General features: G+C 41.3%; 1 protein-coding gene and 1 long non-coding RNA gene across 11 annotated transcripts in view; one reads left to right on the top strand and one right to left on the bottom strand.

Annotated features, from left to right (window-relative positions):
* Positions 1-27,426, top strand: part of MAPKAP1 (MAPK associated protein 1) — a 106,904-nt gene that overhangs the window by 49,219 nt on the left and 30,259 nt on the right. For 6 of the 10 annotated variants that reach the window (XM_083807252.1, XM_083807254.1, XM_083807247.1 and 3 more), the window contains 2 exons: positions 1,835-2,011; positions 11,673-11,782. In XM_083807252.1, coding sequence (XP_083663378.1) covers positions 1,835-2,011; positions 11,673-11,782 — 287 coding nt within the window. Of the gene's footprint in view, positions 1-1,834; positions 2,012-11,672; positions 11,783-14,101; positions 15,388-27,426 lie in introns of those variants that run through there. The other 4 variants (XM_083807255.1, XM_083807253.1, XM_083807248.1 and 1 more) reach the window with 3 other exon arrangements.
* Positions 2,201-11,664, bottom strand: LOC310884846. The gene is made up of 3 exons (XR_014574430.1): positions 5,273-11,664; positions 5,057-5,083; positions 2,201-4,682 (listed from the first exon to the last, which is right to left on the bottom strand). It is a non-coding gene; the product is annotated as an uncharacterized lncRNA (long non-coding RNA).

The following is a 27,426-nucleotide window of genomic DNA, read 5'->3' as shown; positions in this document are numbered from 1 at the left end:
GATTTATACAGAGTTTAAGTGCACACCAGGCTGCACACAGAAGAATTCTGTCAAGCAACTAGGTTAGAAAATCAGCAGTGTAAGGCCCAGAACACAGCTGTGAGAAGATGGGCATCAGGTGAATTTTCAGACTGGAAGGTCTCGTAGGGGTGACTTCAAGTTACATTGAAGTGGACACAATGAGCACGCAGAGCTCCGTGTTCACGTTTGTAGAAATCCAAACAGAATCAGAGAAGGAGCTGGAAATCACATAACCCAGGCAGGATCAGCCGTGTCTGTTATTCACAACCTTTTGTGTTTAGCTTATTCCTAAAAAGTCTTGCAACAATGAAAAACACAGAACCTCCCATGAGTACGCTTTCTTTGTTTATTTCAGAGCCTTTGTGATGCTATAAATTCTGTTGCCAGTGCTACTTTTCACCAGTTTCCCTAAAAGTTGCTTAAGTGCTCTTGAGTTAAAAATTAATTCTGCAGCAGCGTTTCAGTTCTTCGTGGCAGTACAGAGCCTCAGGAAAGTTTCTTTAACAGTATGGCAAAGTTTTCAAAATTCACAGTGACGAACATTGCTGCGTTACCTTTTTGTTAACAAAGTTACAGCTTACATTAATAGTAACACATCATTATGACCTGTGTTAGATAGTAAATATCTTAGACGTGACAAGATGCATATAGATCACCTGGGCTAAGTGCACTCAACAAAGCACAGTTGCAACCAAAGGTTTGTGAATTAATTGAGAAAATTGCAAATCAGGTAGTCAGAGAAATAATTCATTGTCACATCCAATCAATAAACTTTGTAAATCAACTCATTTAATTCAAAAAATGATCTATATAGATCAAGCAACCAATTAAACAATTAGCATACACTTTGCAATTAATTAATTTAAGCATCAATCAAGCAATTAAAACTCCAAATTTAAACTGCAGAGTTTAGAAATATACTGCCCTGTGAACGTTCAGGCTATATATGCTGGCAGATCTACAATAAGAAAGAATGCTTATTTTCAGCTAAGCAATTTAAATATTAATATTCCAGATAGTATTATCATGTTTTCCTAATAGTAAAAACTATGTTTTGTATATATAATTTCCTATGGAATTTAGTATGTGGGAATGAAAGGCTGAGATTTTCTTCTATTTTTTCTTCACGCTGTGTTTGTTTAAGACTTTCGGTGTTAATTGGTTCTTGCTTGTTAGTACTAAGTTTTAACTGCTTTTAGGTGTTGGAATTTTTAGATACTTAGAAAATACAGCCTTTCTACTAATTGTTGTTACTGTGTCAGACAGATTTTTACTTTTCCTGTAGTTTACTCCTTAGTTTTTATTTATTACATTGTTTACATGCCTGAAAGCATTCTCTGCCTTTCAAGTGTATATTCAGGGTTTTTTTTGTATATATTTTTTTTCACAGTTGCTTGATCTACGAGCGAAATAGATAGATACTGCTTTTGTGTCTTTAATTCTAAAATTTAACAGTCATATAAATAAATACATTTTCACAAATGGTGAGGTAGTACTTCCGGCTTTATGAAGACTTGAAACTTTTTGTGGACCTGGTGTAGTTCAATCACTGTTGGTCTTTTGCTTCCACTCCTTTTAATGATGAAGTAAGACTTGCTGCCTTAATCCGAGGTTTTGGTTTTTTTTTATTCCTACATGATTATGGTAGCAAGATATGGTGAGACATACTAATTTATATGCCTTTGGTGGCTTTTAAGTATATTACTCCTGTATTAAGTGTGTGCTTATTTGTGATACTGCTGATACTGATCTGCTGAACTGAATTGCTTGCCTAGCTTCCCTCCCAAACGGACCCGTTTTTTGTTTGTTTCAGCGATAACGTCAATGCCTACTGTCTCCACATTGCTGAGGACGATGGTGAGGTTGACACAGATTTTCCACCCTTGGATTCCAATGAGCCCATTCACAAGTTTGGCTTCAGCACTCTGGCATTGGTTGAAAAGTACTCCTCTCCCGGCCTGGCAGCAAAACAGTCGCTCTTTGTTCGAATGTGAGTATGGGTGCTAACTGTCCAAATCACTGTGAAGCATCTGAGTGTCCATGCCACCTCCGCATCTTTTATCTTCCCTACTTTTCTTCATTTGACTATAGCAAAATTCAGGGGGCGCCATGCATTTATGTCTTTTGCAGACGACGCCACGGTCTGGAAGGTAGGCAGGTAAGAAAGTAAATAGGACTGGCAGCGACTCAGGTGAGTCTGCGTGTCTGAGTTGAGAGTCTGAAAGTACAGAGAAGAAAATAAGCCATTCTGCACGTGTTTAGTGTGGAAAACATTGAACTACTGCACTCCTGCTGATACATACCTGGGGTTTACACAAAGTTTGAGCTCATAAGCCTCATTTTGCTCCAGCTATGCTGCTTATTTCCTAAAACTATGTTCTGAATAATAAATGAAGTATGCATATAATAGCTTGAGAGTGTTAAAGTCATTCATGTTGGATATCCTTTTCAGTAGGTATTAAGAACAGATCTGGCTAGTGATTTTTTAATTGCTATTGATTTATTTATTTAAACTATTTCAGGAAAACGTGTTAAATTTTAGCAGAAGATAAGTACGTTGTTTGGCATTCCAAGTATGAGAGACTTCAAAACCTTCTTTCTAAATCTGATAGCCAAAACAGTAACTTTGTGTTTTAAGACTTAACTGGGAACAGATCTGATTAGTGGGCTATAAATAGTAAGTAATTTTATATACAATTAGTTATAGAGTGTAGTAATAACAGTGCTGACTGAGGAGAGAAATGGTTAGTCAGTAGGCATGCCAGTTAGAATAGGACTGGATGTGCCATTATAAAGTTCAAAAAGAATCAAAGAGGATGACCCCGTCCGCCACTTAGTCTGGAAGCTGTTTGGTTTGTTGCTCAAGAATTAGCTATATTATTATCAGTAAATTAGTCTTTGAGTGATACATGCTGTGCTTGATCACTTATTTTTCTTAACTTCTTTTTTAACTTCTGAGTGAAAAAAAAAAATAAAACTATCAGATGGCCTTAGTAATTTTTCCAAAATAGTGGTAAGATAAGCCACATCTTACATGGGAAAAGTATGTATTGTTTGCATCTCTCAAAGTGAAAATGCTAATAGAGTTTTCATGGTTATTGAACCTTTTTTTTTTAATTTACAAGAATTACTTATATTTCAGAACCATACAGATGCTTCCAGTTTTAATACTCAGACATCATAAAATATTTCTGACCTGTCCAGTTATTTTTACAGTCTTTATTGTGGAATGTGTTTCTTAGAGACATTTAAAAGCATTCTACTGAAAGAACTTTTCAGAAATCCCGTGGTGTATTTCCCAAAGGCCCATTCACTTCGTTCCACTGCGTTAGGTCACTGGAAAATAAAATATTCTGTCAACAATATTTACAAATAATTTATTCAAGGCAAACATATTCGGTTCTGCTGAACTGGATGCAGTCATGTAGAAGCCGATACAAGGAGGGGATGAGGCAGCCTTGCCAGTCAGATTACAAGGCCCTTTTTCCATTTGTACACGTTACAGGCACGCAGCTGAGACAGGCAACTGACTCTTTCGCCTGTGGGACTGCCGAGTATCTGGTTTCTTCCACCTGACTGGAGCATGCTGGATGTTTTGTCTGAAAGAGGGAATCTCTTTCACCTACATGCATTGCTCTAAAGTCAATGCTACTGCCATGAAATTGATTTTTAATTGACTTTTTTCCTGATAAATCATCCTTTAAAAATATCTTGTTGTTTTCTTTGTTTTGTTTTCCAAAGTACTGAAGTGAAATACAAAGAGTTACTTGCAGATTACCAGGTGCTTATTAGGTGGTTCTAGAGACAGGTACGGGACTGAGCTTCAGCAGCTGCACGAATGGCAGCAAGCCATAGGCAAAAATAATACTGGTTGTAGCAGAGTGGTGGGAAATCCTCAAAGGTTCAAAGTCTTCTAAAGAGCTTATCAGGAGAGGAAGCGTAACTTTTCTGTAATGTGAGGGCAGCATTATTGCTAATAATAGTAGACCGATATACATCATTAAGATGTAACTCCAGGATTTGGTAGTATCTTCTTAGAAAAATTAAATCTTAAGTGGCCTTTAAAAACCTCAGGAGTTGGATCGGTATTGCTTTGAAATACAGTATTATTCTAGTATATAATGTGGGAACTCTAAAGCACAGGAAAAGAAAATTTAACATTAATGCATCTCATTTTGTAGACTATTCGCCAGAGTTTTAGAAAACGTGTTTTTTTTCCCCCCTCATTCTGTTTTTATTTCACGTACTTCCCTAGCTGATAGAAAGGCAGCCCATTCAGTTTGCATAAGTCAGTACTTCTAATTCTGATTTCATTTCCTTCTTGGCTGTGGTCCTTCTCTGGAAAGTAGAAAACATTTTTGTGTGATTATACTGACAGAGGTAACCAGATAAGAAGTTAAGATGAAAGCCTCTCATTGCTAGTTTTAATGTTTAAAATATCTGTTAAACCAACGTGTTCTGTATTAAATTGTAGTCAACTAACGTCAGTATTTGCAGAAATACAGCGTGAACACATGTATTAACATGAAAAATTCATGAAATTTCATGGTAGCCTGCGGTTTAAATTGGAGAACTCTTTGCATCACTTACCACCAGATTTGTAAATGGTCTTTGCACTTCGTAAAGCAGCAAGGGGCGGAAGGCCCTTCAGAAAGGAATTCCTGTGTGGGGAGAGCCAAAGCCTAGGGAAGCAGTCTGCCCTGGACCTGCACAAGTTGCTCCCCAGCAAAGCAAAGGAGTACAAATCGGGGTGGTTTGAAGCAGTGATTAAGTCTGTTAAATTTGCCTTAAAGTAATAATATTGTAAAGAAAATTGTCCAGTGCAGCACTTAAAATTATTAATTTTGTAAGAAGCTGAAATTTAAAACCCTTGCTCTCCCATTGTATAACTTAGCAGCAGTATCTTTGATAAGTAACAGGGATTTTCTTTGCTTGATTAACCTTGTCATGCAGGTGTGGTTTTTATAAAATGCAAATGAACTTGTTTGGCTTCTGGTGTATAGAAAACACTTCCAGTTCACAGGGTATAACTTACTTCAAGATAATCTTGTATTTTCAGTATCTGCAGAAAAAAAAAAAAAAATCCATCAGGGATATGGCAAGTTCTATTCTAGTTGCAAGGAATAACAAAGGATTATGAGTGTTCGTGGCAGGTAGACCAGGTAAGAAGGTTCTGTCGTCAGTAGTTCCTAAACTGTTGATTATTTCTCATCTGGAAAAGAAAACCCTTTCTTTCTCCAGCACCACCTACCTCACTTACTCCTCGTTGTCTGTACTTAGTATGTGAATCGCGGTTACAATTAAAATTAAACGAACACGTGATGTCTCTGATTCCGGACGCTAGCTTGGAGGAGCTAGAACCGGCGTTCCTGCCTGGAGCCCAGAGACGTCGGCAGGATCCTGGCCCTGCCAGCAGTTCTGTCTGGTGCCTGTAGCAGAACTGAGGTCCAGCTGCAAATCCTGCAAAAGAAATGTGAAATCTTTATTGTAATGTGGGCTTGTGTGAGTCCTCTGTGCTCTAGCTGGGAAGGTACTGCAGATTAGAAATAGGACAACTGCATCGTAAGTAGTAGTGCTTCTCTGAGGGGTTTTTTTCCTGTGTCCACGTGTTAATTCAAATTTGCTTGTACTTCCTATGCAGATAGTTAATCAGAAATAGTTAGATTTAGATCAGAATTTTTAGCGTGTCGCTTAGAATTGAAAACTATTTGATCAAAAGATTGTTAATACTGTGAGTTTAAAAGTATAGACTCTCTTATTTTTATAGGGATTTGTTTTAAATTCTACATCTTCCTTCTCTGTTATCCTAGTAGTGCGTGTAATTGTGTTTTTATATTTTGGATTTTTTTTCCCTCATTCTGAAGTATTTCAGCTGCTATGTCAGGTTTATGACCTGTAATGTTTGTTAATATTGAATCACTGCTGCAAAAACCTGATGCGTCTGAGAAGCTTCATGATGAAGCATGGTGTTTTTACTTCAGATCTCACCTATCCTGCATGTTAGATATATTCTCAGATGTAGTGCAGTCGCAGAGCAGACACTATGGAACCTCACCAGGGACCCCGTTTCAGCAGGACATATTTGAGCAGAAACAGTTTGCAGAACTTCATACACTTAAACTCCTGCCAAGGCAAACTCTTAGCCACTTGAGTTAGTTATAAATACCCAGTGGCAGTGGTTGGAAGTAGCCCACAGTGTGTTTTATATTCTGAGCTGAATGTGAATGTCTTTGTGGTTACATAGAGTAGTAAATAATTGAGTTTGATTAGGGAGAGGGACCTCATTATCCCCCCACCTGTGCCCAGCTGGTAGGGGAGGGTCGAAATGAAGCCATTAGCTGTCTCTCTTACTGGCATCTCAAAGAGCTCAAATACATCTGTGTCTTATTTTCTTTTCTGGCACAATCAGTCGAGCAAGCTAAGCAGGCATGACCGAATTTGGCAAGTTCCAAGGACTCTGGCAAAGTTACACAAGGAGAAGACGGAGGGCAGCCATTCTGGCTTCTAACTGCCCATTAGTCTAGCGAGTTATGTTTTTGGAAAATGTCTGTTGTGGGAAGGAGTGCTTTGTCCAATGTCAAACACGGCATTCTCAAACAGTCCTCTTTGATGTCGAATATGATTTGTCGGAAGGAGTCAAACAAAGCACTGCATTCATGGAAATGCAGACTCCTTGAGATGATGAAGTAATACCTGAAAGACTTTGAATGAAGGTAGCTTAAAATAGATCCGTACTATCGTTTAGGGGTTTTTCCTTGGAAATTTTATTATCACAACTTGACATACAATATCTAATGGTGTTTCTAGGAGTTGTAACTCAGCTGCCAGTTGGCACATAGATGAAATTTGGCATACAGTTCCTCTCCTCTGTAGCACCTTTTTCTGTTTTAATATTATGTTTAAATTGCTTTGACTATTATATATATATATTTCAAAGCGACACCTCTGTTATACCTGGTAGATTAAGGTTTGAAGCATTTTAAAAATACCAGGCTTTCATAGTACATTTACAAATTCAATTCAAAGCTTTGAAATGTGTATTTTACTTAGGTTACAGAAACACTCCGCAGAAAGCCTCTTACCAGTTTTCACATGGGTGTAGGTAATCGGCAAAATATATGTTAGAATACTCATAAAATGCAAACTAAAGAAAGTTAATGTAGGTTCGAAGTGAAGAAGGTGGGCCCCCAGGACAGCAAACAGGGAGGGGTAGGATCCCCAAGGAAGGAGTCGGAGCAGGAAGCTGATGTGTTACCTGTAGTAGTGTCAAAATGCAGACAGTTAAGCCCAAAAGCACACAGTATTATTTAAGGCTAACATTAGATCCACCAAATCAAGGTCATTTAGGCTCAGAATTAAAAGTATGGCTGGCAGCCATTCTGGTTCATATCACCGTGCACTTTATCCTAAAAATCGCCCAGCTCAGGTTAAGCACATTGTGTCAACGGGGACTTTTACTCTTAACTTTGACTCTGTGCTGCTCAAGTGGAAATCATTATTAGTCATTCCCTGACACTTTCGGCCGTGCCAGTCATTCTCTGCTGTGAGCTTTAAATGCTATAAATGTCGCTTCAGGAAAAAAAAAAAAAAAAGAAAGAAAAAAAAAGATCCGAAGGACAGCTTTTAGAGAAGTTGTTTCTCATTCAGAACAGAAGCCTTTCATCTTCTGAGAGGTATTTCTTTATTTTTTTCACACAAGTCGAGCCCATGGAGAGGCCACTGCCAGTTTCCGTGCCGCTCCAGCCACCTCCCCCTGGCAGCACCCGGCACCAGCCCGCTGCGGCTCTCGCTTCTTCTCTTGTTTTCTTTTTCTTCTTCTGAACCTTGCCACCCTGGCTCCAGCACTCAGGCTGTAAAAGAAGATGGAAAGCCAAGTTACCGCAGAATGATCACTATCATTAACATTCACGGGTGGTTCACTTATCATTCCTGACTGCACAGACATGGCAGCCGTTATGAAACGTCCACAGGTGTAGCACGATGATACATATTACATTGTGCCACAATGGATTTATGTATTCTGTAACAAAAGAAAAGTGTAATGAAAAAATACAGAAGGTAATCCTTTATTCCTCCACAGCACAATTTATCAGTAATGCCTGTGGATGATAAGTGCCAGGGATTTCCTTTGCTTGATTTAACCTTGTCACCCAGGTATGTTTTTGCAAAATGACAGAAAATATAAGCTAAGGAATTTCTTTGGCTTCTAATTTGTAAGCAGCAGTTTTAATTGGTAGAATGACATCTGCTTGTCTGTCCTGTTTCCTAGTGTGTTGACTTAGGATAAAGGTACGGCACGTTAGCAGAGTAAGCTAACACATACGTAATTTATACTCATAATTAGGAAATGCTGGAGTTAGGCTGGGTGAGGACAGTTCATGTGCGCCATCAGTACAGAGCATGACCGAGAAGCTGGCCAGGCAGGGTGGGCGCGCGTCTCCTCCGGAGGAGCCTCCCTGTGCTGTCGGCCCGTGAGGACGCCTCGCTGCCGGCGGGTGATGCTCCAGGTGCCGCAGAGCAGGGGTGTCTCCAGGGCTCCCCACCTGCCCCGGCGCGGCGGCACAGACCCCCAGCGCGGCCTCGGAGCTCGCCAAGCACCGCAGGGCGTTAAGCGAGGTGGCACGGGTAGAGGAAACAATGCTGCCTGCTTATTGAACTGCAGCGAAGGAAGGGAGGGATAGTGCGTCTGAACTCTGACCGGCATTTCAAGCGCTTCTGGCTGCTTTCCAGAGCAAATATCCAAAAGTTTACAAATGTGGGGTGCGCTTTACATTTCATTGCTCTTGCCAAAGTTTCACTTACTGGATAGCACACTAAATATAGTAAAACACAGAGGTTTTTCTTATTTTGCTTTGATCAGTAAAATAAACTTTTAAAGATTGTTCTGGGATGAGATCCAGCTTCTGAGGCAAAGAATGGCTGGGGCTCAGGCATGATTTAGTAATAGAGTGTCAGGAAAATCAGGCTGACAGTTCTCAGGCCAGCTGCTCAATAGAAAGAATCGACCGAGTCAGGATGGGCTGAAACATGAGCAGGACCGACAACAGCATGTGCTCTTTAACAGCTCAAGTGTCAGGAACTGAAAGACAATTTTCCATTTTCAGGAGGTTCCAGATACGTCTTGGTTTTAGCAAACCCGAATTAGGTCAGCGGTGCTCCACGGCCGCGATTCGCCTTGCGCACAGCAGGAAGCGGGGCTGGTCCGCAGCACCCAGCTCTGTTTGGGAGAAAACACATGGCAGAAACACCTCATGCTGAAAAAAATAAAAGAAAAATTAGAACTCTAGTTGTTTTGGCCTTAGAATGTTTTGGAAGGCTTTTTTTTTTTTTTCCCCTGCAGTATTTTGATTTATTGTCCTGTATTTTGGTTGCAGTTCTCTGGAAACCTTTTGGTACTGCAGCGTGTTGTATACATTACCTGAAGGCGCCAGATGCCTTTGAATCTGTGCGCTGCTGGTTGGTTCCAGTTTTTCCTCAAACATCATGTCATTTGCGTACAAGGGAAAAGGTAGTTTCTTTAGGGTTTTTTTTGTTTTTTTTTTTTAAGTATAGTACAATTCTATGAAAGATTTTCATTTTAAACAGTCCATTAAGTTTAGCTCAGGGGGTCGATTCAGATTAGAGCTGTGCTGAGGCTGGGTGGCCAGGTGGATGCCCAGGAAGCTGGTGGGGTGATCAGAAGGTGTCGGACGTGCCACAACACTCGTGCACGCTGCAGTTCTCTGTAGCAGTTGAAGGAAATATTTGCTTATCAGTTAAGAGAGCTTAGGAAGGTCTCTGCTTTTACTATGTGGTGGTAGTCAAAACCCCTAAATCTTTGGGCTGTAGGGCTGATGTCTCTCAATTGCAGAAATCCACGGTACTCTCATGTGGCAGCGTGCTCAGTTCCGACCGGTCCGTATAAAAAACATGACAGAAGTAGAGGGGAAGAAGTAGATATGTGAAAAGGTTAGGAATGTTTGCTTGAATATGAGTAAGATAGAGTAATAAATTTTGAACGGTCCAGAGAACATAAATTTGGGGCTTTTAGGCAGTTCCTTTTTGCCAGGAACAAAGAGAATTGAGAATGAACCTTAAATGAGAGGGGCTTGGGACGGAGGAGGAGGCCGCTGTGCAGCGCTGCCCCGCGGAGCTCCCTGCCGTGGCGGGCCGGGCACGGAGCCGGGGGAGGCTGAGACGAGCCCCGTCGCGTGTGGCTCCGTGGGGCAGGCGTTTGGGCGCTGGTACTGCGCCAGCGAAGCAGGCACACGCGGAGGGGTCGAGCTCGCGCTCGGGGAAGAGGCCTCCCCGTGCAGAGGCTCCTCCGTAGCTGCTCTGTTGTGGACTTCTCAGCTATCCTGAGCTGAAGCAGCCAGCTCTGTACTGTGAGCAAGATACAAGGCGACAGCGTGTTTGTGGCTCTGGTATTTATCAGAAGAGTACAAACAAGTGGCCTGGTGGCTAGCGTGCGCACGGGGCCCAGGTTCGCTGGGCGCGGTGCGTGCGCTGCAGCCAGCGGCCGGGACGAGGTGTTGATGCAAGCTGCTGCCTGTCCATCTAGGCTCTGTCGCGCTGTGCACTAGGGATGCCACATCTGAAGTGGTCTGAGCTTAAACTCGTGTTCCCAGCGTTTGTGGCTTAAAGTGACATTTAATATGGTCTTGATTTTAATGATGCAATTGTGTTGCTTGGATTGCTTTTGACTGCCAGTTGCTTTTAAAATATTCCAGCTGTGATATTCATACAGAGCTCCACTCTCTGATTAAAATTCTCAGTTGCCAGATAAAAAGCTCCTCCTCCTGTCTAAATAGCTTTGCAAACCAGTTTTTTTTTTCATGCAGTGCAAATCTTTCCCTGTGGGTGCCTTGCAGCTCTCAAATTTCTGTGCTAACTGTCTGCAGTGACATCTACTGACATGAGCAGAGATTGACTGCGAGGTCTAAGGGGCAAAATTTACTGATATATTAATCCAGCAGCTCTTCTATTATATTGTCATCTTCTCTGCTTCGCCAGTGATGCCACGTTCAGTATTTGGCAGTTGGTATCTTCCGTAACTACCTCACGCTGTTTCCCACGTTTCCTCCAAGTGTGGAATTCTCCTGTGCCCACAGCCAGGACAAGTGCCTTGCTGGCCTAAACCTTTCCAGGAGGTTTTGTGCCACAATGGTCACAAAAATATGTCCAAAAATATATTAAAACGATGCTATAATTTAATATTGCTGAAAAGTTGCTGTTACTTCTTTGAGTGTTTTCCTTCTACTTCTCCTTAATGATTTGCTACATCTGCCATTGGGACACGTATGAAAATGACATTGCAAACTGTTCCTCTTGTAAGCACTGTGAAACACCTAGCAGATACTTAATAATGAGTACTTGAGGAGCATTGTACGTACACTTGCTCATTTTTCCTTTTTAATGATGAATGCAAATTGATCAAAAATAAAGATAAATTAGGAAAGTCCTTGCACAGCTTGAATCTCAATACATTTTCTCCTTTTTTGTCTTTGCCTTTCTAAAGGAGTTTGCCGAGTTCCTCCTTTTAACTACCCGTAGAGCACAACTTTGTTCAATGCTGTGCCTGAAAAGTATTTTGCTTGAAACAAACAAAAAAGTTGTGGTGAGCTGCCCGATGATGATGATTTTGTAAAAATGCATGTGCATCTGTCTTGCAGAAATGCTGCTCATGGATTCTCACTTATTCAGGTGGACAGTATGAAGGTCACCATGAAGGATATCTTGCAAAAGGCCTTAAAGAGAAGGAAGGGATCACAGAGAGGCTCAGGTGGGTTATTTATTGTATTTTTTAGAGGAGAGGGTGTTTTTCCATGAGGATATTTTATATCACTTTTTAGCTGTTGTGAAAGATGCACGCTTTTTTCAGTGGGTGTTGTGATGCAGTCTGCATCTGCACTCTGAAGCAGTTCTGTGCACAGGTTTGTATTCTAGATACTGGCAAAAGGCAGACCGTAGAGAAACTGCGTGATGTTTGCTGCAAAGCAGTATATCCATTACTGCAAATATTTCTTTATGATAACAAAGCCATTTGCATTCAAGTCCAGCCAGCAGTAGCATGAGATGACGGGTGGAAGTACAGTAAGGCCAGTCCTTGATAGAATTTGACTTTTAGGTTATGTAAGAAAATGATGCCTAATATGGCTTTAAATAATTTAAAGGATTAGTTGTTACTTTTCGAGAAAAATAAAAATTTACTCTCTGCGGTGTTGTCAAGGTAGTACTGTAATAGTTAAGTCATATTAAAATTTTAAAAAAGAAAATTTGCAGAACTTGCATTTATATTTTACAGCAAAACCGTTCCAGGGTATAAATGCACATTCACATATATATATTAGTACATATATTTCAGAAGTATAAGGCTGAGAGATCTTTCCAGCAACAAGAAATAATTACTGTGAGAAATTGCACTGAGCCTTGTCACACAACAAAGGAACTTTAATATAAACCTATCTATATACGAGGTAAAGATAAGGATCTTGTCTTTGTAAATGAATGAAGCCTCCTTATATACCCTTAGTTTTAACTATGTGAAAAGAAAATAAACCCTTTTCTGTTTAGAAGTAGTAGTTCAGTGCAGTTTTTAAACGAGTGTATAATCTGTCATGGATTTAATTAGCTATCTTCAGATGAAAGCTGAAGTTTTAATAAAAGTTAGAAGAGATAACGCAGTGAAGGACACGGATGAGCTGTCTCAAGGCCATATTCCAAGGGAACGATAAGAGCTGTAAAAAATGGCAGAGGAGAGCAATTGAATGAAGCAATGAAAATCTGATTCTCGTAAAAAAAAAAAAAGTGCACGCGAGATGCTGGTAGGGGTGTTGTAGATGAGACCCGCTCGCGTCTGCGAGCAATTTGGCGGCTGGCCAGAAGTCATTGTTCACCCTCGGCTGTGGCGGCTCAGTCCAGATGTGCCAACTGCACGTTTCGGCTTTTGCCAGCTGACTGCGCCGTTTGATAACCAGCTCTCTGGATGCCCATCACTGGCCGCAGAGATAGAATTAAATGATGATGATCTTCCCACAAGTTGGGAGAGGAAACAATGCATATAAATCTTGATTTCATCTCAGCGTGAGAAGTCTTTATCCATCATCACTCATAATGAACAAGTCGTTAGCTGCGATGAATGGTGTTCTGTTTTTTTCAAACACCTCTTTTGTTCACTTTTTGGGTGACTTTTATTTATTTCCTGGGGTCAGATTTCTCTTCCCAGAAGGGAGATGTCTAGAGGATTCACTTAGCTCAGTCTTTAAACTACTTTCCTCCTTCGTGTAACAGATGTTATTCCTTGTCCATTTGAAATTTGCTTTTGCTTTTATTTTGTTACTTTTGTTCAGTAGTTTAGAAAAGGAATGGAACTGTCATTTATTTCTTCAGCTAATGTATTAATTTCTGTTTTCTTGGCACTTATGCTCAGAAGCCTGTGTAGTAACAGGGTATAGAAGCATATACATTTCTTCTTTCTTTTTTCATCTCTTTTTTTTTTTTGATTATGTAGGAAATCATTTAAATTTTCTTACAAATTATACATGTGACTTCTCACCTCTTCGATACATGACCGGCATCCTTGTTGGATTTAAGTCTCAGTAAAAGTAACAACTAAAAACCTTTTGATCGCTTCCATGTATGTTTACTTTTGAACATGTAATCTGATTTGTTGCAATAAGCTGTGTTGCTTGCAGATTTCACTTTAAGCTTGTGTGTAGATACATCCAGAATTAGGACCAGCAGTTGTGGACTTCATGAGTTGGAGTCACTGTTAGAAGAGCGATCACTCTCGGGAAAGGTTTTTGCTTGAATACCCATACTAGTGAATGTCATAAAACAAATTCTGTTCTTAAAATGTTGGTGAGCACTCGTAGTGCATTGTTCGCGTTGTCATGTAATACTGTCACGTGGTGATGGGACTTCTCAGACTAGGCATTTATATATTAAATCGGTAAATCATAAATTAAAACTTTTTATTAAAATTATCTTCCCTTATCCACAACTTCCCTTATTCCCAGTTACTTCTCTTATCCAACACTGCAATTCATCAGTCAGCAGACATTTATTTATTTATGGTCTTCCCTGTCATTTTTTAAAACAGCAGAAATTGCAGCTGTCTGCACAGAGGGATCCTCTTGCTTGCACTGCCCTCTGGATCTGAAACAAGCCTTTTACCATTCCCTTCTGATGCTCTTAGCAGAACGGGATAAAAATGCTGCCTAGATTAAAGGACAGTTAAACCTCAGGATGCCACTACAGTGGGCATGGGTTGACTGAAGCAGGCGTAGAAAAAGATTTTGTCATCATTCTTCGTAGAACACCACATTCTTCATTTTTGGAGTGAATATGCCTCTTACTTGCATTGAGAGATACACAGATAGATGGAATTTAAGATCAGACTATTAGCAGAGTAAGGTCCTGTGCCTTTGTCGTTTAAGTCATTATTAAGCAGTGGATTAGGATGTCAGAGTTCTGAATAAAAGATGACATAATTTAGGAAAAGTATTTCTGCTCATTCTGCAACACTTTCTTCTGAGTTGACTGTTCTGGATTTTAGAAACTGCTAACCAAAAGGAGATGTAGCGTGTTTACTTAAAGCATTTGTAATAGTTTAATAAAACTGGAATGCATATGAAGTTTGCTGCATTTTCAGTGTGCCTATAGATCAGTCTTCACAGGACAAATGAATTACGTTTATAGCTTTGTTAGTTTCAAGTACTTGTAAAAGGAATTGCTCTCTGACCTATTTTCACTACTGACTTCTGTGACATTTTTCAAACTTGTCCCATGTTTATAAGAAAATGCAAACCTTGGTTGGCTGTTCTGGGTAAGAAAGAAACTGAAGAATTGCTGTTGTCTAGTTGGGAAGAGGACGTTCTGCTATGAGAAGATTTAAGATACTAGACTAGTTTTATACAGCTGTTTTACTCAGCTAGTAGCCTGCAGTTTACAAGTAGGCTTTTTAACAAGCGATTGAAGCACAAGTTCCTGAAAATCCCCAAGCCCGAGCCACCTCTTTAAGTTGATGACGACCCGAGCTTCTCAATTTCTGACTTTTGTTTAAAAATGCCTTTACTGTACTTGTAGCTACCAGCCCTTGCTCCCTTCTGGAGCATGAGACTGCTAATGACAGGGAAAGTTTCTTGACGAACGGCAGCGCAGAGCCCAGGTTTCTGCATGTTTCCTTTCAGTATGTGCACTGGCATTCACGTAGCTGCAGTGTGGACTACATCAGTAAAAATAATATCAATGTGTTTATTTCAGAGTTCCATTTGTTGAAAAGACCAAAGCTGAATAAGACTTTTGACTGCAATCTAACTCGAAGCCAAAGATAATTTGTTGCAGGAAGATACAGGTCAATAGATGGAGACAGAAGTGGGCTACGACCTTTCTCTTGTAGAGAGTACAATGAAAGAAATGGAAAAAGCATTCTAATTGTGTCTAGCTCTATTTAGATATTATGTTAGATAAAGTTACTGCAAACAATTCAAAGTGTTTTATGTTCTTTGCAGTTGCCCTTTCTTTGTGTCAAAAAACTGCACTGAAGATATGAAAGGTATGAATAATTTTTAAATAATAAATTTTGAGTAAATCAGCCATAAATGCAGGTGTTAAAATAACCTGTGTGTTACAGCTGAGAGAACCAGACCCCTTAAGTCCTTCCATAGAGGACATGGTTGTTACTGGAGCAGTGTTTTGGGAGCTTCATGACCTGTCCCACAACAGATAGCAGCAGGGGGTTCATGGGAGTACTGTATCATTTCTTGCCACACGCCCAAATAACAAACTGGAAGAATTATATGTGAATGGTGGCAAGTTAGGGAAAAGTCTGTAACAAACAGTCAGTGCTACGTGCTGGAGAAGATAAATCTGCAGAGGAAGTTGTTGAGGCAGATGTTCAATTAGTTGGAGTCAGGCTGGATAAACCGGGATAGGAACTGGATGCAGATATGCTGGTTTGCCTGCCTTTCAGTGGGCTGGTTTCATTGTCTTTAAAACTAACTATTCTTTTTGCTTAGGAAAGAAGCAGCAAAAACAGCCATATAAGCTCTCTCTGATTGTAATGGATTCCCTTGTGTTCACTCATAAAATAGAAAATGTAATTGATGTTTTCCTATGGTAATGAAAAATAACTAAGTAGAATACTTTATCATCAGTTTGTTTAACCTATTGCATGCTCAGCAGCACATATTGCAAATGCATATTTTACATGAGAGCTGAAAATAAAACACTCCTGGTCATGGAATGAGCTCCCAGAGGATCCACCTCTGGGATCTCTCTTTGAATTGTTTGCAGTAACTTTATCTAACATAATATCTAAATATCTAACATAATATCTAAATAGAGCTAGACACAATTAGAATGCTTTTTCCATTTCTTTCTTTGTACTTTGTATAAAAAAAAGGTTGTAGCCCACTTCTGCCTCCATCTATTGACCTGTGTCTTCCTGCAACAAATCCAGCGATGGACCACCTTGAGGGAGGCTCAGTAGAATCTTTGATGCAAGACAGCTTTCTCAAAATAGGCAGAATGGGAGAGGAGGAGAATAAGGTTTGGATGATACCCTAACCACGGTGCTCCAAGGCAGTGAGGAGGGAAGAGCTGAAAGCTCCATTCGGTTCTACAGGTACCTTGTTGGGCATGCCTCATTGACCTGGGCAGCGCTGAGATGCTGTGATAATGGCTCTGTAGAGTACGCTAATATGCACAGATGATGTAAGGATTGCTTTGTATAATCCTGATATGTCTGGAGCACTTTGAAAATATTATTGAACTTTGTGAGCGCTCCAGCAGCTGAAGGTTTAAATATAAAGTCGGTCTGAAATGCAGCAGATCTATGGGAAGGGAATGACATGCTTGAAATCAGGAGCATAAGAACTTCTCATTCTTCCTAAATTTATCAGTGAAAATGTCAGATATGGTGCTGTCTAGAATTTGGACGGATATAATAACGGAGTCTTGAAAAGCCTTTTTAGAAGGTGAGGTTTGGGTGGTTTAGTATTCAGTATAATTCTGCTTCTTAGAAGTCAGTTAGTCTCAATATTAACTTTAAAAAGGAGTAGACTTTAGGTATGCTTTTAAGATCCCACCCTCATGTTTTGCAGAAAAATCCTGGAAGACATACAGATCATGTTGTGTAACTGTAAAATACCAGTATCAGTATAACTGTTGATTCGTTCTACTGCTAAACCATTTTTCTACACAGTCAGTCCGGTGTGTATTTCTTCTGGTCTTACTTTTACCAATACTTACATGTTACCCAGCTAGTTAGTCCGGCTTACACTAGGAATTTAGCTTATGGTAGAGGTACTTTTTAAATCCTGCTTTATATGCAGGCTCTCAGTTAGACCAAGAAAACAGAGTTGTTCCAAGATGAAATGCAGAGACCCTTCTGTTCAGCTAGCACAGCGCAGCTCAGGCTTGGTCTGACAGCATCCCACATCGTGCGGTAGGCAAGTTGATCGTATCAGGTTTTTTATATCTGCGCTAAAACCCACATTCAGTATTTTCTATAAAGCATGTTTGCATGGCTAACGATTTTAAGAACATAAGGAAGATGATGACTTTATTCTTGATGCTTTGTGTATCTTGATGCCATGGTGATTCTCAAATTAAATATGTGCAGGAACTATATGTATGCTTGAAAGTTATCTTCCCTGCCTTTCATCTGTCTCATACATACCTTTTGCTCTTCAACAAATATACTCTCTAGGATGCCAGTGGCCTTTTCTCCAGAGCTTGACTGAATGGACTATAAATACTAATGTAAAATAAATAAGAAGGCAAAGAGAATATGTGTAGAGGCTTTGTTTTCAAACAAATTAAGCACTGATATCCGTTTATAACAACTGAATGTTCTTAGAAGGAAACAAGAGACAAAACTAAACAATGTAAAATGCTGAAACATTAGAATAATCCTGCCTGTTTCTGGTCCGTGTCAGCCTCTCTTCATTTGAAATTTCTTGTGAACAGAGAAGCCTTGTCTGATTAATCTTGTCAGATTTTAAGTAGAAATTCTTTGCAGGATGAACATGCTACTGATTATTATTTAATAGCTCCTTCAAACTGTAAACATCCCTGAACCAGAAATGCTCAGTCCTTTTAAGAACAAAATGCTATACAAGTTTAATTGTTATAAACAATATCTTCTGCCAACATTTCACAGACATGACCTGTATTTTCCGCAGGTTAGAGTGAGTTATTAACTTAGTATTCTGTTCAGCTTGCAGAAAGAACGGTGCTTTTTCTATAAATGAAAACAGCTGCTTTACAATAACACCGAAGTCCCTAACAGCTGTCAACTATTGCTTTTTGCATTCTTTAAAATGTGTAAAGTGACCAAAAATAGTCTAAAATAATCTTCCTTATCTGGGTAAGTGTATTGTCTCACTGCCAAAGGAAGCTGAGTAACAAAGAGAAAAATTTAAGAAACAGGGATAGAACATAGGAATAAAAGCCCCCGTATTGTATTTTAGTCTCTACCACAGGAATTATTTTAACTGGCCTTTGCAACTCTGGTCTGTTCCATCACCAGGTAACCCAGAGCTGTGGCGAGCAGCACAGTCTATTACAAAACTGTGGTTTGTAGCGGTTTGCTATTCCTGTGTTTGAGATTTGTTTGCACACGGCTGTTCAGTTATCCTTCAGAACCTCGAGAACAGAAGCTCAAAGTGAGGAGCACTGATGCAAACATGAAGCTTATCTTTCATTCAGAGAGTAACAAGGGAAAAGAGATCTGAGGTTTTTGTTTTGAAAATTCACTTTCTAACATAGCAGTTTCAGCACCACTTTTAATGTCAAGTTTCATGTTTCAAACATGCTTCTGAAACTGTTTATAAACACATTTTATTCAAAACGTATGCAGGTGATAAGCAAAAACTATTATACAAAGACACTATTTGTGTGAAAAACCACTTATTGTCAAGTACCCTGCCAGGCCCAAGGGAAATCGCTGGGATGCCGTCAGACTGAAGGTTTTCGTTTAAACCTGTCCCGTGGTGTTCTCATTCCCGGCGTATCGCAGCAGTTCAGGTTGCGCGCACGGGGCTGGGTGCTGCAGTGCCCTGCCCCGTTTGTCCCCCCGCAGCTGCTAACGCAGAGCTGCCGGGCAGGCGGTGAGTCTGGGCCGTGTGCTTTGTGCTGGCTCCCTCCAGGGCCGTCGGCTTCAGCTCTGGAGGCAAATACGGGTCTGGGGAGCCCTCGGAGTGCCTAAAGCCGGTGCCCGGGCCGTTGCTGCACGCACACTGGCTTTCCTGGAGCCTCGTTATAGATTTCAAACACAGAATCTGCTTTCTAGGACGTACACATCTCAATTTCAGTTTCTAAATTACCAAAAATTAGGAACTAGCTGTCTGGGGAATAGTGGACAAGAAGAAACGGCTGGAATATGCGTACGTAGAGATACAGAGATAATAGATGAAAGGAGCCATGTAAAACCACGAGCCTGTGATTAAAGCATTTTTAAGAGATGAACCACGGTTAGAAGGAACTGTCACTTAAGTTTGATTTTGTCATTGGATGATGATAACCGAGGAGCTTAAAATTAAAAGTAAATATGTTAGAGTAGGCGATGCATATGTTTGCTCTGACTTTTGGAGATGGAAGCCCCAGCATCTGTGACAGTGAAGAGCCAATTAATTTGTATTTCCTTGTGCTTACATGCGTGCTTTTCTGCTTAATGGTGGTTTTGAGTTTCCTTGGCTCTCAGTGCTTTGTTTTGGATAATTATAGCATTCCTGCAGAGTTTGCTGCCCTCAGTTATAAATGGCTTTACCTGGAAATACTTAGAAGTACAGTTTTTCCTTGCATTGCGCTGTTTACACTAGCAGGATATAAATTTAAAAACATCAATACATGTAGATCCTTGGCCAGACTTTCTCCTGCTGTCTGCCCCCTTTTCACCAAAGAGGAAATCTATTAAAAAAAAAAAAAAGACGGATTAGGTTTAAACATAGAGCCCCCAAATATCACAACTTTCTCCCAGTTGTGTCTATCCCATTGCCAGGTGCAGCGAGGAGCTGGCTAGATTGTTTGCCCATTATTTCTCTAGCAAAATTTCCTTTGGGTTGGTATTGTGTGGTGTGAGCACCTCTGTGCTGGAGAGGGTGTGACAGAGGCTGCTTGAAAGTCTTTCCTTCTGCCTACAATCTCCACCTCTGTTTTGCAGCAGTAATAATTTATTTCAGTGCGCCCTTTCTCACTAGCCCGCTGATGCTGCGCAGATGCTGATATGACGGGGGCAGAGATGCTGGTGGACATGGAGCCGCTCACAGGGAATAAAGTTTGTGAATAGTTTGTCAGAATAGAAATAGCTCGTTAGTCCTGTGCATTTGGGCTGATGGGGTCTGGACATCAGCCTGAATTGTTGAGGAAAATTTTTCACGTCTGGCCTCTGAAATTAAAGTGAAATATTAGACCGAGTCTATTTTAGAGCTGTTGGTATTGAAATCATACATTTATTGGTTCTTCTGGATTGGTAATAAAGCTGTAATTTATGTGACATTTTAAATTCTGCAGTTCAGTGTTTGGATGGTAGAGGTTTTTTGTTTATTTTATCCACTCTGATGAAAGAAGATACTACTCTTACACCAGGGGTGCGTTCATGGCGCCACCTCCATCCTGCTAGCTTTTTGTGAAGCTTGCAAAGCACCCGCCTGGGTGGTTATATTACTCTTGTTGCAATACTATTGCTTATACACCCGTAACCGGGGGAAAGCACCTTCCTCACTTTATAATTCAAGTCAGCGGTGCAGAGACTTTACGTTGATGTACCTCACAAATAGCCTTCTGTGCCTGGATCTCAGGGTGTTCGTACTGCTGCCGTCCTTCAGGCAGCAGCTCGTGGAGGGGACCTGTGGTGTGTTAGCCGTCGTGTGTGCTGCCCTGCCACTAACCCGCACAGACAAGTACCTGCACATTGTCTCTTACATTTGTGATCGACAATACACGTTTTATATATGTATATAAAAAATACGGCTGTTGTGGTTTGGCCATTGGTGTATTGTGTTATAGATAAAACACGGTGATTTCTTTCTGTTTTCAGCTTTATTTAGAGCTGTGATGCTAATGTAAAAAGAATAAAGGCCTGCAGTAGAAATTAAATAAAATACTTCTGTTAATATTCTGCAGACTAGTTTGCTGCTAGTCGCGCTGCATGCTTTCTGTTCTACAAAAGAGCAATACATAAATGAAGTGTGTTTGTTTCTTTTTAAGGGGCTTTTGACTAAATTCTTTAATTTCACTGGCTGTCAAGGTAGTGTTAAGTAAAATGGGTTTGAACTGCTGTAGTTTTTGTGTACTGGACTAGATGTCAGAAACCTTTGCCATCACTGGAAATTCTGTCACTCTGGATTTACTATCTGTTTCCCACAGCTGAATTCTTAAGCAGTGTGATTTAACACCTTGGCTCTCCATCAGCCGGTCCTGGCATTTATTTGAATGCATTACACCACTGGTTTCCATAAACTATTTTACAATTGTTTCATATAAATGACTGTTTATTTCTACAAAAACCATCTGTATTTCTGCGGAGAGCAGCAGATAACTGTGTGTAAAATTTGGTAATGTCACAACAGTGCAAGTTAAGAAAAAGCAGATTGGGCTAAAAGAAAAAGTCTCATGCTTGTGCATATTGTTAAAAGTTTGTTTTCACTATTCAAATATCTTTATTAACAGTATTTGCATTTGTAATGATAAAATCTTTATTCCACTTCAGAGGTGTTGAGGGGCTTTGGAGATTTTTAACGGATAAACAGATTTAAGATGTCCTCGTAGCAGCAGGATTTGAGATGTAAACATTCTGGCTTTACAGCTATTTCCTCTCAAACTGTTTACATATTTTCTGTTGTTTTATTGTCACTGCCAAGCACACAATGAAATCTTTGCCCCTTCTGTCATGTTCTAAGAAAAATCCTACAGCAGGAGGCCTGGGACCTCTCTGTGTTCTCAGTTTCTTTGCTTTCTGCAACGTATTGATCCCTCTCCTTCAGTCTTCTTTCGTTTATAATCTTTGCCCCATCCTACAACCAAAGGTCAGTGTCTAGCACTGATGGGAAGCCCGGTCTTCCCCTGCACCTCCTGGGAGCTGCGTTCCGGTGCAGACAATGTGATGGCACAGTTTGCCAGCTCCCAACCAGTATCAAATGAGTGTCCAGACCGAGCTGTTTTACTTCTTCCCTGTGCCACCCATGGGCTGGCAGAGCGAAAGCTGGAATCCAGCAGTCTTACATTTAGCACAATTGATATTTTTTGACAGACTATTTGAAATGATAGACATAAACTTCCTCTTGTTTATAACCTTGTAATAGCTGTAGCATATTTCCAGCAATAATAAGAAAGTGGTAACAAAAAATAAATACAAACATACTTTAAACTAAAAAGAAATCACCCTTTCAAAACCTGGGATTGGAGCAGTAAAGCAGTAAATCATGTATCCTTGTGAAAGAAGAAACTTAAAATAGGGAAGTACCACAGACATCAACATTAAATGTTTATCAGATGTTTTATTTTGACTACTTTCCTGTCTTACCTCTCTCACATTCATTTTTGCTTACTTACTGTCTGCCTGGCCTCTGCTGCCATGACCGTTAGGCGATGACTGCCAAACTGTCCTTAAATTTCGCATTTCTTGTGTGCTATTTTGGAACTGCAACTGCACACGTGCGATAGTGCGTGCCTGGCACTGCTGCAGGGACGTTTGCGGTCCTGCGCCGGCACAGGTCAGTGCCAGGTGCCTGCCACCCTTCCTGGTGGTAGGACGCTGCTCCGCGCGGGAGGGAGGCAAAGCAGGGTTTGGGAAGGCCGGGTGTGTGCAGGAGAAGGGAGAGCTGCTTCGTGTGCTGCGAGTGCGTGGCGCTGAGCCTCAGTGCGGCCTGACCCCTCTTGGTGCGCCTGGCGCTGGTCTCAGGGACGTGGAGATCCTCCAGCACCACCACGTAAACTTGGGTTGTTTTGGGTTACGGGCCAAAAACTAGCATCCTTCACACCACAGATGTTCAGGCAGCCTCACAGCTCCTGGCACAGTGTTGGCTGACTCACTGGGGACAGTCTTCGTCTGCTGTAAAACCAGACAAGTTTCGCTACCTCTGCTGAAGCCCGGCAGCCTGCTCCCCTCCCAGCTGCTCCCGCGGCAGCTTCGTGTTCCGGAGGCTGCAGTGTCCTAATTCCAGAGCTTTTCTGTACAGAGGTGTCTGAGGAGCTCTGCCTATAGAGTAAGTTCTAAAACGACTCCACAATGGTAGCAGATCACCGTGACCGGACAGCAGTCACTGAGTTCTGGGAGAGCTGGGATATAGAAATGCTGCACTGTTAAATGTGACGTGCGGTGTGGTGCTCCTGCCGGCCTTTCTCCCAGGGGTGTGGATGGCAGCAAATACAGCTCCTGTTCTTTGGAAGAGTACGAGAGACCAGCATACCTTGGCTTCCTTACTAAGCTCACTAAAATTATAGCAAAAAACATATGGACATATGCAGTACTCTGAGGAAAAAATCAGCACAGCCTTTGTAGAGGAGGTTGTGCCTCGCAAACGTGAGCAGCCGTTGAGGAAGCCAGAGACCATCTGAATGAGGCTGATGTGTTTTATATAGTATGCTTAGATTTCCAAAAAGATTTGACAAAGGCTCATAAAGCAATTAAGCTGTCACAGGATGAGAAGGAGGATCCTCACATGGATTAATAATTGATTAAAAGACAGGAAACAAAGAATAGGAATAATGGCTCTCCGTTATTAGTAACTAGGTTACTGGTGGAGTTCCAGTGGAACTGGTGGAACCTGCATTGTTCAGTTAATGTGCAGCATGGAAAAGGATGTGAATGCTGATGTGACAAAATGTGCTGTTGATACAAAAGAAGCAAGAATAGTGCAAATAAAAGCTGTCTGTGAAGTGCTGCAGAGGTATCTCACAATGCTGAGTGACAGGACAATAAAATGAGAGAGGGAATTCAGTGTCAATGAGTGCAAAATAATATACATGGTGAAAAGCAACCGTAACTATATGTATACAATGATGGGCTCTAATTACCTTCCATCAGTCAAGAAAAGTATCTTGGAGTCGGCATGGATAGTTCTCTGAACACTTCAGCTCAGTGCTTAGGAGCAGTCAGAAAGACAAATTGAACATTAGAAATTAGGAAAGGAGTAGGGAACAAAACAGAAAGCATTATTATGCCAGTGCATAAATCATGATGTGCCCACATCTTAATTATTATATTTTATCTCAAAAAGGATAAAAACAGAGCTAAAAAGATACAGAAATAGATGAGTGCAGAAATGGATCAGACGTGAAATGAGGAGTAAAGCAGAGAAGAGCTTTTCTAGTTTGGAAAAGACATGACTGGGTACAAGAGGAGTCGAGTCCATGAAGTGCATGTGGTACAGATGGTAAATTGGGAGGGTTTTATCACTGCTGTTCATAAAACAAGAACTACGTGGCACCGAAAGCAGTGGGTAGGCAGTGATGTTTTGAGACAAAAGGGAATTCTTTTTCTCACACGGTGCAATAAATTATGGGAGTCGATGTTATGGAAATCAGAAATTCAAAAATGTTTTGAACAAATGCATGGATGACAAAGGGCGTGAAAATGGTTGACAAAAGAGTATAGCTGGAGCTGGGACTTTGTGAGAATTCAGGAGCTCATGAGAGCAAGGTAAAGATAAAGGCTGAGCAGGACATAGTGTGTTTTGTTGCAGAGACTGACACTGTAGAAATACAGGTTCTGTTTTAAACCATTTGAGGTTTTTGTTTATACTGGTCTGGTTAGTTAAGGTTAGGTTTGACCTCCACAAACATTAAATATTGAGGTAAGTCTTTCTATAATTGTTATTTTATCCTACTAACTTGTTTGCAGATGGGGATGGCTTTTGTTCAGGGTTTTCCTTAAAGCCGCCTTCTCTTTTTAAGTGTTAGTATTTGTTTATTGTGCAGATTCAACCCCTGACCGTGGTATTCTTCATTGCTATTGAAAGTTAATGGGGGAAAAATTGCATTCCAAACATTTGAACCTGTAGTAGCCATGGCTGAACTTAGTTGATCTCTGGTGATCGGTTCAATTTAGTTACGATTTTTAGCCATTAGGCTGGGGCTGAATGATGGTGATTTGGTTGAGGCCAAATGTCTGTAGAAAATTGGCTGTTTGATAAGAGCCCTGTTATCAGAGGGGGATACTTTCTCATTTACATTTAGATGAGTATTGATTATTTATTTACTCAGAGAAGTGAGATTCGTTCCCAATCTTATCTCTCTCGTCTCTGCTTGTCAGCAGAAAGAGAGATAGAGCTCCTGACATCAGCCCAAGATAACAGCACTTTGTAGTGAAGATAAAAGTTGGAATGGGCCTTTTTCTAGTCTTGACTGAAAGGATAAGTTTTAAAAATTAGAACTGATGGGTCATGCTTTCAAAACCCCATTCTGAAGGCTTTGCTGCTTAAATGGCAACAGAATTGGTTTGTTGTTATGCGGATGGCCATTCGCCTTTTGTAAGAGAGCCGCTTAATTTGATTATGCTCCGTGATTCTTCCTGGGACACGTTTGTGTTGTTCCATAGGAAAATAATGCTATGGATGAGTTATTGGAGTTTGTTTTGTTGTCTCGTTTTAATTCCTGATAAGCCTTCCTCTGTTGTAAGGGGTATCTTGAAATAATAAAGCACAATAGGTATCTGCAAGCAGAAACCAGCCACGAATGGTGTGGGTGGCTGAACAGGGCTGTCAGGGGGAGGGGGTGCGCGGCGGTGGGGACACCCTGCTTCTCAGCAGCTGCTGTTCTGCCGGTACGTTAAAATAAGCCTAGATGAGGGAAACCGCTGTCGCCGGTAGTATCTGCAGCGTGGGGTTAGCGTGTGCTCCCCCGTGCAGGGCACCGTGCCGGCGGCGTGGCCCGGCAGAGGGCTGAGGGGCCCAGGCTGCTCTGCGCCCGCCCCGCGGCCTGGGTGCCGCTGGGGCCCTGAGCAAGTCTCTGCGAGCTTTTGACCAAAGACTTTGCTTGAGAGGATAGCCACTTTTCTTTCACTGTATTGTGGCTGGTTTCAAACAGCTGTCGTGGTTCTTTCCTACCTCTATATATACATGCATGTTTGTTTTTCCATGCCCTGCTTGCTTTAACGCAGCAACAGTTTTTCTCTCTCCAAGTACTGGTGACAAAATCACAGGACTAGAACAGGAGTTCGCATTCATTAGCTTTGTCTTCTGGGTGTTTTGCCCTGGTAAACTCCACGCTGACGTACCCGCTCCTGGTTTGTTGTGGAGCGTAGCAGCAGCGGCTGGCTGCAGCCCCGGCCTGGTGCTCGACACGCGAGGAGCTCGTGGCCCAGCGGGGCGTCCCGCTGCTGCCGCCCTCTGCCATGCTTCCCAAGGCTTCCCCTACAGCCCTGCAGAGCATTTGCATCAGGTTACAGAAACCCGTAAAATCCAGCTTTGGCATTATAACCTGAAATTCTGTTGGAATTCCCAGAGCAGTGTTCTGTTAGGAGACCATTAAATAACATCATATTTCTGCTACAATTACATCATTTGAACTTGTGAGAGAAGTCCGGTAGTAAAACTCCCTTGCAGAACCAGCCTAATGTTTTTCAGCTGTTGTGAGGTACAGACATTTAAGATATGTTTTTTAAGAGGAGGTACCGCCTAGAAGTCCATTTATACTTTTCTGTGAATTTCATGGTATTTCATGGTTTTGGCCTGTAGTTCTGTTACTGTACTGACAGTTAATACAATCTTGACACAAACTGTGCAAAACAATTTATCAGATGAAGAACAATTTACCAAGCAAATGAAACGCTGTATAAATAGAAATGGTTCAGTGGGGTAGGTGATAGTGTAGTAGCTAGGAGTGCATTTTAGGGCAGCGATGTGCTCGTCTCACCGGACAGGTCTCAGGTGTGACCTGTGCAGACACCAGTGTTTCCGAGGGGGGCAATTCCACTTCTTCATTTTATTAGCATGTTGTATATGTTTTTGGGATGGGGAAATAGAAGTGGAATAACAAGAGCTTGGGAAACATGGGATCGGGAGAGTTGCCGTGATGAGGCGGGGAGCAGGGGCGCACCGTGTGTTGCTGACGCGAGCAGATCCCCAGCCCCGCTGGTCACGGCCTGAAGGCCCTGTCGAGAGCCGGCGGTTCGTCTGTGGTAGCAGCAGCTGGAGCGCTGGGTTCGGTCACAGGTGCCAGCAACACAGCAGTTCAGATCACAAACAGCAGTTCTGCTGGCTTTGCCATTTCTGGGTAGCGTTCAACATTTGGGTGTTTAGGAATTTGGGAAGCTGTATTTAACAAACGGACAAAGCAAGCAGGTTTTGCTGTCATTGATTCTGTTATCCTCACAAGTTTCTAAACCTACACCGGTTTTTAAATACAAATTGACTTACTACTTCGATGATTGTTTCAGTTCAGTACATTTTGCTTCTCCCCACAAGCCAAGCCTCTGTTCTT

Source organism: Anser anser, assembly GCF_964211835.1.
Source record: "Anser anser genome assembly, chromosome: 21".
Classification (NCBI taxonomy): Eukaryota; Metazoa; Chordata; class Aves; order Anseriformes; family Anatidae; genus Anser; species Anser anser.
This window is presented reverse-complemented; position numbering and strand designations above follow the sequence as displayed.